The sequence below is a fragment of the Salvelinus fontinalis genome, chromosome 4 (genome assembly GCF_029448725.1).
Source record: "Salvelinus fontinalis isolate EN_2023a chromosome 4, ASM2944872v1, whole genome shotgun sequence".
Lineage (NCBI taxonomy): Eukaryota > Metazoa > Chordata > Actinopteri > Salmoniformes > Salmonidae > Salvelinus > Salvelinus fontinalis.
The window spans coordinates 31,416,161-31,430,471 of record NC_074668.1 but is presented as its reverse complement, the minus strand read 5'-3'; the positions used below and the strand labels follow the sequence as shown (position 1 = coordinate 31,430,471).

General features: G+C 39.5%; 1 protein-coding gene across 2 annotated transcripts in view; it reads left to right on the top strand.

Annotated features, from left to right (window-relative positions):
* The first annotated feature begins 7,340 nt into the window (after nt 1-7,340).
* The window catches only part of LOC129853521 (leucine-rich repeat transmembrane neuronal protein 4-like), a 58,852-nt gene continuing 51,881 nt past the window's right edge, over nt 7,341-14,311 (top strand). For both annotated transcript variants that reach the window (XM_055919651.1, XM_055919652.1), the window contains exon 1: nt 7,341-7,933. In XM_055919651.1, coding sequence (XP_055775626.1) covers nt 7,930-7,933 — 4 coding nt within the window. In that variant the 5' untranslated portion in view covers nt 7,341-7,929. The remainder of the gene's footprint in view (nt 7,934-14,311) is intronic.

Below are 14,311 nucleotides of genomic sequence, written 5' to 3'. Positions count from 1 at the left end.
ATGAAGTTCCTTCACTCTCCCAAGAAGTTCATAGACTATCCCAAAAAGTTTATTTATTCTCCCAAGAAGTTCCTCGACTCGCCCAAGAGAAAGTTCTTTGATGTCCGTCCAGGCTCTGAATGTCGATTAACTGTCCCAAGCAGTTTTTTGATAACTCCAACCTTGGAACCGTTCAAGGTAATTACAGTCAAATTTACCTGAGTTTACCTTATATTTAAAGTTTGTATCCGGCCACCAATCAGCAGTTTGCCTTAATGAAATTAAATTTTACCAGAGGTGGTGTGTATTCCCATAATATCAGATATGGAGGCTGCTGGAAGTGCAGAAGTGGGTAATTGGTGTAATGTTATTCCCTGTGTTTGGGATAAAATGGTGGTGTTATTATTAATTGGAGCACAAAAACCTTCTCTTCTGGCAGTTAATGTCACTTGTCACGTACTGATTTAATTGAGTAAGGTACTGTATCATAGAGGTTGGTAAAAACAGTTGGATGACACTTAATAACTGATTTCTCTCTAACACTTCCTCCATCTTTGGAATTGCAACCTATACCCAGTGTTTCCTCTAGAATTTTTGTTAAGCAAAGGTATCGGGGGTGGGTCTCTTCACTGCACTGGTCTGGGCTCAAGCCCCCCGGGATATTTAAAACATTTGGAACGACTGAGAAGGTCACTTCTGGTGACTTTAAAGAAAGATATTTAACTCCAAAATGCATAAAAATGTAATGATGCGTGCCACCGCACTGTTGGGAGATGAGGAGCAATTGGTGGCTATGCGCTCGTGGCTGGCTCTGTTTGCTTCAAATATACAGTACCGGTCAAACGTTTGGACACATACTGATTAAAGGGTTTTTCTTTATTTTTACTATTTTCTACATTGTAGAATAATAGTGAAGACATAAACTATGAAATAACACATATGGAATAATGAAGTAACCCCCCCCAAAAATGTACAAAATATATATATATTTTAGATTTGAGATTCTTCAAAGTAGCCACCCTTTGCCTTGATGACCGCTTTGCACACTCTTGGCATTCTCTCAACCAGCTTCACTTGGAATGCTGGTTGAATCACTGGCAGTGTCACCAGCAAAGCACACCACACCATTACACCACATGCAGAGATCATCCGTTCACCTACTCTGCGTCTCACAAAGACACGGCGGTTGGGGCCAAAAATCTCACATTTGGACTCATCACACCAAAGGACAGATTTCCACCGGTTTAATGTCCATTGCTTGTGTTTCTTGGCCCAAGCAAGTCTCTTCTTATTATTGGTGTCCTTTAGTAGGGGTTTCTTTGCAACAATTCGACAATGAAGGCCTGATTCACGCAGTCTCCTCTGAACAGTTGTTGAGGTGTGTCTGTTACAGGAACTCTGAAGCATGTATTTGGGCTGCAATTTCTGAGTCTAGTAACTCTCTAGTGAACTTATTCTCTGCAGCAGAGGTAACTCTGGGTCTTCATTTCCTGTGGTGGTCCTCTTGAGTCTGTTTCATCATAGCGCTTGATGGTTTGTGCGACTGCACTTGAAGAATCTTTCAAAGTTGAAATTTTCCAGATTGACTGACCTTCATGTCTTAAATTAATGATGGACTTGCCATAATATGGACTTTTACCAAATAGGGCTGTCTACTGTATACAACCCCTACCTTGTCACAACACAACTGATTGGCTCAAACGCATTAAGAAGGAAAGAAAATCCACAAATTTACTTTTAACAAGGCACACCTGTTAATTGAAATGCATTCCAGGTGACTACCTCATGAAGCTGGTTGAGGGAATGTCTTGATGACAGCTTTGCACACTCTTGGCAAAGGGTGGCTAATTTGAAGAATATAAAATGTATTTTTATTTAACACTTTTTTGTTGTTGTTGGTAACTACATGTTTCCATATGTGTTATTTCATAGTTTTGATGTCTTCACTATTATTCTACAATGTAGAAAATAGTAAAATTAAAGAAAAACCCTTGAATGAGTAGTTGTCAACTTTTGACTGGTACTTTGTTGTAACTTGACACTGATCTTAAAGAGATAGTGCGAGATTTCGGCAATTAAGCACTTTTTCTACTTACCCAGTTCATGGGAATCTGTAAACTCATGGATACCACTTATGTCTAAGCATGCGGTTTCCGCATATTACAAACAATTTTTGGTGGCGGAGACAAAAATACCAGGCTTGCTTTGGTTTTGCATGGTGGTTTGTTTGCTTAGGTATTTTTTTGTTTTGGCTCATTTGGTCTTCTATTTTTCCTCTTTTCAGATGCAACTGTGGATAAAAAGGAGGAATGGTGGCCTGTCACCAAAGCAAGCTGATTTATGCAAACAGCAGTAAATGATTTACCTAAATTGCACTAATCATTCATTGTTTATCTATTTTCAATATTTAAAGTTTTTTTTCATATTGTATTTGTCGTCAGTTCAAATTAACGTTGTGATCAATTTGATTGCCTTATATTTTAAAATAAAGAGCAGGTTTTTTTTTATTTTTAATAAGACTCAACTTTACCTGCTCTCTGTGTAATAGCACTTTCAGATGTTCTGACAGCAGATGGCATGCTTACACCATTTTGTTTGAGAATGTTTTATTTGACAATGATGGAGGATTTTAAACTTGATGTCTATGCAAAGTGGTCTTGATGTTCAGTTTCTCCCATTAATAATTTTCAGACTATAATGCTTTTACATTTTTAACCGTAGATTGCAGTTTTTAATTGAGGATATTGTCCATTCACTTTCAGGACTCCTCATTGGAAGTGCTTTCTAATTATACAGAGTTTGGATTTGTCTAAAGGGATATCAATTACATTTTTGAAGATGGAGCATCACTAGGGTAATTAAGCTATATGGCAGAATTAAACTCAGAATTATTCTAAATAACTGCATTTGCCTGTATGTTGTGCAGGTAAACAGGAGGCCTGACTCGGTCCATTTAGACTTGGGTCTCAGTAGCCGCCCCAAGGCTACATTCTCTTGGTTGCTTCCTCTGCATGGCTTCACATTTCATTTAAGAGGGTGCAGTAACCGCATTCTTCCTGTTCTCTCTGTTGGGATTACTGTAAGAAGGGTACTGAGCCTTCAGAAGGAGGACTGGCACCATGGTAAATAACCTTTAGAGTTCTGTAGCACATCAAAGGTCATTTGATCACAGGTTCCCAAATGGAAGGGAATTAAGTGATGTTTTCTGACTGCCTAAAGAACACAGATACTCCAAGACACAGGTTCCAGTGACTGAGCCCTGCATACTTATCATGCAGTAGTTTTCTGTAACGTAATGACTGCACCAGCTAAAAAGACATGACTGATTGGGTTTGAAAGTACCACAAGACTGGTAGACTTCTGAGTTGAAGTCTCTGCATTACCTTTGAGAGTTAACAGGTTCAGGCAAGATTATTCAGTACACATGTGTTCCAAAAGTTATTTTCATTAAACATTGTGATGCCATCGAGGCTGAAATATTTTATTTACCAAGATTACATACTGTATCTCTCAAACCTCTAGTCGGAGAGGAGTAGTGGTTTTCATTACTTCACAAATATCAACATACAGTAACTGTCATATCTGGAAATGGAAGAGAAGAAGTCTGCACTCAGATTATCAACAAAATACACTTTTCCCAAGCTTCTCTTGTACACCTAATTCATTAATAGTATTATTAAGACTTGGAACAAAAGTATCAAAAGATACCAAGGATATCACAATATTGATGGCAAATAGGTTTGCCAGTTTTCTAGTTGTTTTCTTATGTAGGCAATACAAGAAGAAGTTGGGACAAAATTGGTCAGAAAAATAACAAAGTCCTTGTGAAGAAGTTTGAGAATAAAGGGAGACCTTCTTAAAAGGTCATTACAGTCTCAATACTGAACCAGACATTCCTCAAGCACAAGTCGTCGGAGTAGCCCTTATTGCAATTGAAGTAGGCAAAAGTGTCAGAGTTTGAACCTCTCCTGCAGCCCACCTAATTGCTGAGGTGGCTTGTTTCACCTAATAGTATTATTTGTATATTTCCATAATGTGTTACAGTGGAATCATCCAGGACAGGTCTTTCCCTTGTTCTATTATTCAGGGCTCAGTCACAGACAGTCATTAAAGTTTCATGGGAGGCAATTTGGAGGCAGTGCTGGTTGCTTTAGAAAACAAAAAGCCCTCGCTGCCTTTGGAAGTGCATGTTGTGAACTTGTGACTGGGGAAAATGAAATTCATCATTACATTTGTGGACTATCATTGACACAGAAACTAACAGGTGGAATTGTATGGTGACCAAATATATTTGATTAGGTATGTCACTCAAAGTTCTTCTCTCTCAAAGATAGCCTTATAGATAACCTAAAGAACTTGCTAACTCATTTGCTGTGTGAGACTGAGGAACACATCCACAAAATAGTCAGGAATTGTTGAATTGTTGAATGTTGAATGTTGAATCAGGACAACATTTAATATTGATGCACACAAATAGATGCCCCAAAAAGTTTGTCTCCTTATATTTGTCAGATTTAAAAATGTATTCTTGCCAGTGCTTAAAAACTAAGAGGTAACATGCACACTTAGAAATAACACTTGTTTTGGGAAATACTAATATTACTAAAATATGACTTTGATCATTCTGCATGCCTTGAATCCTCTTAACAGCAAAAGCATATGCCCACATAAATATCCTTGAGTAGAAAATGGGTCATGTCAGATTTTTTTAGGGAGGTAATTAAAACTTTGAGTGTATGTGGCTTGACATGAGATAATACATACACAACAGCAGCTTACTGTAATACTTTGCTGATAAAGATTAGGTTGGAAAATATCTGAATCTCCCAAATAAAAATCCCAGGCAATTTGTTTTTAGAGATTACAAATATTTTACAAATAAAATGCAGTGCTCTAAATTGCTGACAGAAATCTTACCGAGATGGGAAAGGAAGTAAAAATGACATTCTTTCTCAAGGACAGTTAAATGTTCAGTTGAATTGCAACAACATTCAAACATGCACAGGCCAGGGACAGTGCATGACAGGCAGTCCAGTTTCTCTCATGGATTCATTGTTGAAGATGTTTAAAATGTTTTGTAGGAGGAACATCACACTACATTTTCTTTTCTATTCTTCTGTCTACTCTGTTGAAGTCTGAATATGTTTATTCACATTTACTCCTACAATAGGTCTTGATATTGTTCCTTTAAAGCATGTTTTCATGTCAGTGGCTTTTGGAAAGATTTTATGCTCGCTCTATTCTTAGCGCCAACTCACACTGGTAGCATGACTACTTGCAGTGTTTTAATTTCCAATTGTCAGGGTATAAATATTCCATTTGCTCTGGGCTCCATTCTCAGAGACTTTTTAAAACCCTGATTACCAAAATAAACGAAATTAACTAAAATGTGTTGGTTATTTGTCCCTAAGATGTTTATTACGTATTTAAGTATTTAATGTTCCGAATGTGGTAACATGCAGGTATAAAATGTGGATTTTGGACATTGTATTGTGATGGAACTCCATTCCTGGTTATTCCTCCAATGTAACAACTATCTTTGGTCATCAGTCTATACTTTCAGCATTCATAAAACGCATGAGGGCATCACAATGTTATCCCTTGGGCTGTGCTGCCTGCCTACTGGCTGAATTGGCTTGATTGGTGTCACCTGTTTTGTTGTCATATCACATGCCAACTGCAGTGTATTAGTAATGTGAGCTAAAGTGTCCATTTTTGTAGTTAGTGTGGTCATTAAAAGGGCCACACCAGAAATGACTGTGAGCTCGAGTCAAAGTCCCATTAAGAGGTCATGCGAGGCAGCTTTTGTTTATTCATGACACATTTAAGTGAGTAAGTGCAAAGTGCAACAACGGCTGAGTAGTGGCCAAACGTATGTGGACCCCCTTCAAATTGGTAGATTTGGCTATTTCAGCCACACTTGCTGACAGGCGTATAAAATCGATCACACAGCCATGCAATCTCAGCTAGAGCTGCCCCGGTCAACTGTAAGTGCTGTTATTGTGAAGTGGAACAGTCTAGGAGCAACAATGGCTCAGTCACAAAGTGGTAGGCCATACAAGCTCACAGAACGGGACCGCTGAGTACTGAAGCACGTAAAAATCATCTCAGTTGCAACACTCACTAACGTGTTCCAAACTGCCTCTGAAAGCAATGTCAGCACAACAACTGTTCGTTGGGAGCTTCATGAAATGGATTTCCATGGCCGAGCAGCCGCACACAAGCCTAAGATCACCATGCGCAATGACAAGCGTCGGCTGGAGTAGTGTAACGCTCTCTCCGACGTTGGTCTCTGGAGCAGTGGAAACGTGGTCTCTGGAGTGATCAATCACACTTCACCATCTGGCAGTCTGACAGACGAATCTGGGTTTGACGGCTGCCAGGAGAAAGCTACCTGCCCAAATGCATAGTGCCAACTCTAAAGCTTGGTGGAGGAGGAGTAATGGTCTGGAGCTGTTTTTCATGGTTCAGGCTAGGCCCCTTAGTTCCAGTGAAGGGAAATCTTAACGCTACAGTATGCAATGACATTCTAGATGATTCTGTGCTTCCAACTTTGTGGCCACAGCTTAGGGAAGGCCCTTTTCTGTTTCATCATGACAATGCCCCTTGCACAACGCGAGACCCATACAGAAATGTTTTTTTTCGAGATCGGTGTGGAAGAACTTGACTGGCCTGCACAGAGCCCTGACCTCAACCTCATCGAACACCTTTGGGATGAATTGGAACACCGACTGCGAGCCAGGCCTAATCGCCCAACATCAGTGCCCGACCTCACTAATGCTCTTGTGGCTGAATGGAAGCAAGGCCCCACAGCAATGTTCCAGCATCTAGTGGAAAGCCTTCCCAGAAGAGTGGAGGCTGTTATCGCAGCAAAGGGAGGACCAACTCCATATTAATGCCATTGATTTTGGAATGAGATGTTCGACAAGAAGGTGTCCACATAATTTGGTCATGTAGTGTATCTTTACTGTGCCTCTAAGCCTTTTATTTCCTGCATGGTTTAAATGATAAATGGCACGGAATAAACTGCATTACATATTGCATATGAAGAAAAATGATACTGAAATTACTAGTGTAGCCTACACCTGATGCCTTTATTTCTTGATATATTGGCTAGATGCTTTTAGCCTTGGCTTTAAGTTTGCAACCTAATATGCTTGTTGAAATCAACAAATAATCAGCAACGTTATTTTATTGTGTAGTAGCCTACAGTTCATTGTTCAGACATAAAAAAATGGTCTATTAATTTTGTGTATATTCATCCATCCATTTGATGGCAACTGCTGGCACGCGTTATGGCCAGGAGAGGGCATCCTTAATAGCCTTGTCTGGCGAGGCTGAGCGCACTGGCATTCGACAGAACTGTATAATTGTATGTATTTCTCTCATCAGGACCAGTTGCGACTGGACTATGGAGCGAAAACCTTTGCCAGTGATCTGCTTGGCTAAATCCCACCAACATAGGCTTTAATTGGCGCTTGCTGACTGGATTACACGTTTGCTGCTCGGGAATATCAGCGTATTTTGATACTTGATAGGCTATTAATTTGGTGTTTCTTGAGTCAACCCACACATAGGCCTAAACTTATTTTCAAAGTGTATTTTTCCATGGGGGAATATGTTGTGTATGGGCTTTTACATCACAATCTGTTAGAGTACAACGCTTTGCTTTGCTTGTGTAATTGGAGTCGTGGTATGCAACTGATATAAGGATACGAGCGCTAAATAAGGCTACTCCATACTTACAAGACTTTTGAGCACAGCGGCAGGTGTGCACAGTGCAGTGCGTTTGGCTGCGGAGCATATTGGCTGCATTGACTTCGTTACACTGGTTAGTTGTGTGGTGTTGGTTATTTGTCCAACCAAATGAGGACTGCGCGTGACATGCGGGCTTTGGAGTCGAGCATCAGAAGGCTCTAACCTGTGGAAAGAAGCCGACAGCACGCAGACATGGGTATGTTGAAGACACTATGAAAGAATGTGTTCCATTTGCCCATATACATTGTGCTCATGTTAGACAAGACAACAGCTCCAAGGCGAAGGGATCACGTCATTGATGACATGATTGTTTCAAAACCCATATGTTATGTATTTCCTATGCTACTGGAATATATTGATAGGCTTATAATTTCTTCACAACATAGAGAAAATCCCTAGAGGCATAATGCCATGCAGATCCTCACACATTGAACGGAACACCATTATCAATCTGCCGCATGCCATTGCGAATGTACCTCAAGGTAGGCTAGGGTAGCAGCCTTTATGAAATTAGCCTACCAGGCAGACAGCAGGTTAGAAACGATCTTGTATCTCAAATGTCTTGCTATTAAGTTATAGCTTTGATAACTTTATTCCTTGTCTCGAGATGGTAACCAGAGCGAGGACAGACTATGGTCACTAAACATAATACATATTTTATATATAATAGCCTAGATAAATCGTTTTCACTTTGATCAACAGGTTTTTTTTTGTGTTATCAGTGTCTGCCTTCATTGGATGATGTTTTGACACTGTTCTCCTGAGCATAACGCCCCAGCTAACAAATCTAGGAAGATATATCGTTTTTGTAATGTTACCCATAACGTTCCCATAATGTATGAGGGTCCAGATTTGCTGCTAGTTAAGGGAACATTCTGTCTATGTTAGCAAAAACATTCTGAGATTGTTTTTGTTGGTTCCCTTAATGTATGAGTGTCCAGTGTTCCTGTTAGTTAGAGAAACATTCTATCTATGTTAGCAATAACCTGCCATTTTTTTGTTGTTGCATGTTTTGGTATTAAATGTAGAACATTTCACAAACCAAACATACACAGAACATGGTTGCCATGTTCCCAGAATATAAGATATACATTTTCTAGACACGTTTCATGGGAAGTTGGAAGAACATTCATGTGTCCAGTTTTCTGAGGGTTGGGAGAATGGTCTATCAATGTCCCACCAAACATGGTTGTCATGTTCTCAGAATGTACAATTTTAATGTTCTTGACACGTTTCATAGGAACATTGCAAGAACATGTGTATCAGTTGTTAGGATGTCGCCTAATGGTCCAAAAATAAATGACCCCCCCCCATACATATCATGCATTGTTACTGTTGCCAAGGCCATGTTTGGTGAATCACTGATCCATTCATAGCTCTTTTTGTCTGTTGGCAAGGTTATGGATACTCACACACAGGGGTTTTAACATACAGTGTTTTCAACTTAGATATTTGACACACAATTACATTGTGCATGATCATTTATAGAGCAAATATTATTTGACATGTTGTCACTTGGGATTTGAACTCACAATCTCTTGGTTTACAGCATTCAGAGCTTCCTGCTACGCCACTATGTCTATGTCATTTATCAGTTCATTTGACTATACTCTCATCATTGATTTGATTGTCTTATTTCAACAATTTAAGCACTTTCTGTATTGGTATCTAATGTTGGTGGGGAATATTAAGCTGTTTTAATGATAGTCCTCAATCACTATGATCAATACAAGTTTTCATGAGTGTACTTTTAACAGAGCTGAGATGTACTTAATCCTATTATGTACACATATCAAGTTGTTTCACATCTACACAAGTGCTTAGGGAGGAGGGGTTATGGTTTATTCTGGCTAGGGCCTAACTATACTGGCCCAATAAGCACACACCCTAGAGATATCCCTTATTGAGACAGTTGTTAGGGTGTTTGTCATTGGTGCTGGTAGCCTGGGTTCAAGACCTGCTAGGGGAGTCACCCTACACTGACATTCTTAGCAATATATGTTAATAATGTTATTATTTGGCAACAGTTACAACACACGTATCTGATCTAATTCAAATTATTTTCTCATTGAAAGATGGGAATCGGTAGAATTCTAGATAGTTCTCTTTGAGATGCTCAGCTATCTTCTTTTTGAAATCCACACCACATATACTATGTAGAACTAACATGTGTCTCTCATTAGGAATCACATCAGCTCTCCTCATTGCATTTCTAGTGGCTTGTATTCATGGATGCCAAGGGAAGCCAGGCTTCCCCCAAAAATGTACCAAGAAAAAAATGAACAAAATTATTTATTATTTCGTCTCTCTGTGTTTCATAGATTTCCTTCAATTCACAGGTGGCTGAATGTATCTCACCAGAGAAAGCATTTGAGCGAATGAACAGGCGCCCCTCTGTCTCAGTATGTGTAGTGTATCTACCTGATGCTGTCTGGTCAAAAAGAGATTGCCATTATTGCCGCCAGTATAATTGACTGCAAGGGAAGCCAGCGACCATTTGGCCTCCCTTGATAAAAACTAAAAATAATAATAGCCAATCAGCGTTGAGCTAAACTGGGTGAGCTCAGCTATGAATGGTCCTGGTGCACCAAAAAACGTGTCAAGGAAAGCCAGTTTGTATTTGGCTTCAGACCAATCACATCAAAAGCCAAACGTCATTGACAGAACAAAAATTTGAATTGTTGCATCTCGTGGTGGTAAAATTGTCCCTTTCCTAAATCAGCCATGGATGGAGATAGGGATTTAGTCTGAGCAATGATTATAACGACGATTCGGATCCAACCATAAATTCACACATTGTGCCCCTGGCCTAAGAGGATGGACGTTTGACATGTAGCTAGATGTAGTATGCTAATGTTAATTAGATGGCCTGGCGTATCGTTGCCCACGAAAGGAAGTTAGGCTAGCAAGCAAGCATTTTAGCCAGATAGCCTAGGACAACAACAAATTTAAATTGTGTACTATAGCTTGTTTCCGGTCACAGGTTCAGGAATGGCTGAAAAAATCACCACATTTATCTAAAATGAACCCTACAAATATCACTGTTGTGAGCCATAGTCAATCAATCAACAATAAAATAGTACCTTTAGTAAAAATATATATCTTTAACCTACAATCTGTTGATACTATGCGATTAGACCAGTTCAGAATTTATGTGAAACATCACAGAACAGTTGAAAAATATGGCACATGGAAATCATAAACAGGCGGTTTATGGAGATAGGTGGGATGGACTGAGAGTAGCTGAGGTGTGGGTTTAAAAGCTCATGTTCAATAATAGTTATAGCTGAAAACATGATGTATATTGTATTAGTACTATCTATCCAGATGTAATGTATATCAAAAAATCAAATTACTTTATTCTTGCTATGTAACTACTGTAAAAAAAAACACATGTACAGTATGTAAATGTGTGTAGAATGTTCAAACAACGTACTTTTTTTGTTTTTTACATCGAAAGGCCCGAAAAATAATAATAATAGTAATACAAAATATAAAACCATTTAGGCAAAATGAAAGAGGAGGATGGCATCGTTTCTCTACAAGTAGGGTTTCTCTACAAGTAGGGTGAGTCAACATGCTTTTTCTACACACACGCGCATGCAGGCACACACAGAACAGAAATCAGTACCATGGACAGCCAACATCATATTTATCTTACGTTGATTGGACACTAAATCGTTTTTGGTATCTTTTAGTTGTCGCTGTATTACACTAAGCAGAGGTGATTAGATGATGTTGAAATGTTGAAGTTGAAATGGTGCTGGAATAGGAGGCCGCTCCTGTTTTCTTTGCAACTTGCGGTAACTCTCCGTGGTTCTAAATAAATAGTTGTTTAGTTGTCCGAAAATGTTGGAAACATTACCTTGCTTGACCATGCTGTAGGTCATGTAACTGTTTGTTCAATGCAATATGTTTTATGCACTTCACCGGACAGCCACTGTGTCTTATTGTCTCGGCGTTAGGCCTATACAGTATACCACAGTGTCAAGGAATATGAACTAACAGGTTATAGAGCAAACAGTGCGATTATCATAACACAAAGGTTGTAATATGCCTTTTTTTCTGGCTTCCCTGGTGAGTTTTCTCAAGCACCGCTTCTGTGCATTTCTATCTGTAACATTCCTAATTTGTTGCCAAAACATGGCCCAGGTGGTAGTGTTGCTTCTGATAGAAACATGCCCAGAACATGGTTGCCATATTCTCAGAATATCAGAAATGTGCATATTTACAGTAGCATGTCTTATACTTTCTCACATTTCCATTTAAGCAATGATGATGCCAGTTATACCAAAACAATACACAACACAGAGTTCCAGCTCCAGGTTTTAATGTGTAAATTGCAACAGAATCACTTGGGACAAATCACAGACATCACAATATGTTAAAGGGGGCAATCTGCAGTTGAACATCCATTCTTGAACTTGTAAATGCATGATATAGATGGTATGTGGTGTGGATGTCAAGAAGACGATGGAGAGATGCTCAGCTATATAGAATTAATAAATATTGATAATTCATGAATGGTAGTGGAAATGTGGTCATAATTCATGCTCAAGGGGTAATCCTACAGATTCAAATCTTTCAATGAGACACTCATTTGAAATAGATCAGATAAGTGTGTTGTAACTGTTGCCAAATAATGACATTAATATAAATTGCTAAGAATGTGACATTAAGATGATTCCCCTACCGGATCTCAAACCCAGGCTATCAGCACCAATGACGAGCTCCCTAACCACTCTCCCAATAAGGGATATCTCTAGTGCATGTGCTTATTGGGCCAGTATACTTAGGCCCTGTCCAGAGGAATCCCTAATGCAGAGGTTCGCAAACGATATTTTGATATCTGAAAATTCTCGCGACCCCAACCATGTTATTAACAGCCAATGTTTACTTTTTTAATTGGGTCTATCGCAGTCAATTGCAAAACAGTATTTCTGATTGTATTCTCAACTCACCATCATATACTTTTAATGTGGGGCTATGACAGTCAATTGCAAATTAGTCTGACATATTTATCTTATCTTACCACCACTAATGAGAAGGGTGTGCTTGATGCATGTTGCGTCGGAGCTTCTCAAAGTCAGGAGGCGTGGTCGATATTCAACCTGGATCTTTATTTATTTTTTATGCAGACGAGAGCACTGAATGAGCATACCATAAGTTTTAATGCTTGGAGGGAGACGGCACAGTATTCTCTGAGTCAGGAACCAAAGCTCTTCCGTAGTGACCCGTGAATGGGTTGTCTGCAGCATTCGGTCACATGACAGCTCGATCAGCTGTTCGATTTCACTTACCGGCATGTCAACTGAGCCAGGATCACAGTCAGGTGGATTTAGCTGAATCGGTCACTCATCTGTTGAATTTGTTGGTATTTCCCCTGCATGCTTTGGTTCAGTTTGGTTCAGTTCCCAAATATGTCTGTTACCTAGGCAAGGAGACACATTTCTTTTTATTACACAGAAAGTCTACAAAGAGTCTACACAGGCTGTTTTTTGCATCCGTTGCAGATGACAACAGTTCCTCTCTCAATTCGAAAAATATTTCCAACAATTTCCAATTTCCAATATTTCCTCTCGGTGTGAAAATAGAACATCTGATCCCATATCTCCACATAGTTTTGCGAACAGGCGTGTGCAATGTAGTTTACAATCAAAATTACGTTCTGAATATCTCATAGTTTTGCACTCAGCTCTTTTTCCACCAGTTGCTCTCGGTGTATCCATTATAGCTAAGTGGGTGTAACATACAATGCGTCCATATGGCAGAGGGAGACATAACTAGAGTGCAGAGGACTGCCAGCCATTCCGTGATAGAGTTTTTGAGTCGTTTTCCTTTTGATTACTAGCTATAGCATCAATTCTTAGTTTCCCAGGGTTATCTGACAAAGGTTTTGATGTGAGTTCCTGTGCCTCTACCTCCCCATACATTGTTTTCATCATATCAATTGCAGCTGATAATATCAAAGTCTCTGTAATAGTGCGTGGTTTCATAGCTTAGTCATTCACCAAATGATTGAAGTGCAGCCTTTTCCCACAAACTAAGGGCATTCTCTGTTTGAGTTTTAACTTACTAGGCAAGTCAGTTAAGAACAAATTGTTATTTACAATGACAGCCTATGAACAGTGGGTTAACTGCCTTGTTCAGGGGCAGAACGACAGATTTTTACCTTGTCAGCTCAGGGATTCGGTTACTGGCCCAACGCTCTAACCACTAGGCTAACTGCCGCCCTGGCCTCCACAATCACCCGACCTCAACCTAATTGAGATGGGTTGGGATGAGTTGGACCGCAGAGTGAAGGAAAAGCATCCAGATTTGAATAATTAAAATTTTTATGGTTAACCACATTACAGTGATTTTGAGAGACAAAGACAATATTATTTTTTTTAAAGTAAAGATTTTTAACCAGGATTTTGGAAATGCTCCCGCAATCCCATTTTAATATCAGGTAACCCCACATGGGATCGCGACCCCTAGTTTGGGAACCGCTGGCCTAACCCCTCCTCCCATATGCACTTGTGTGTATCTGAAACAACTTGATAGGTGTAAGCAATAGGGTGAATGTGCTGAG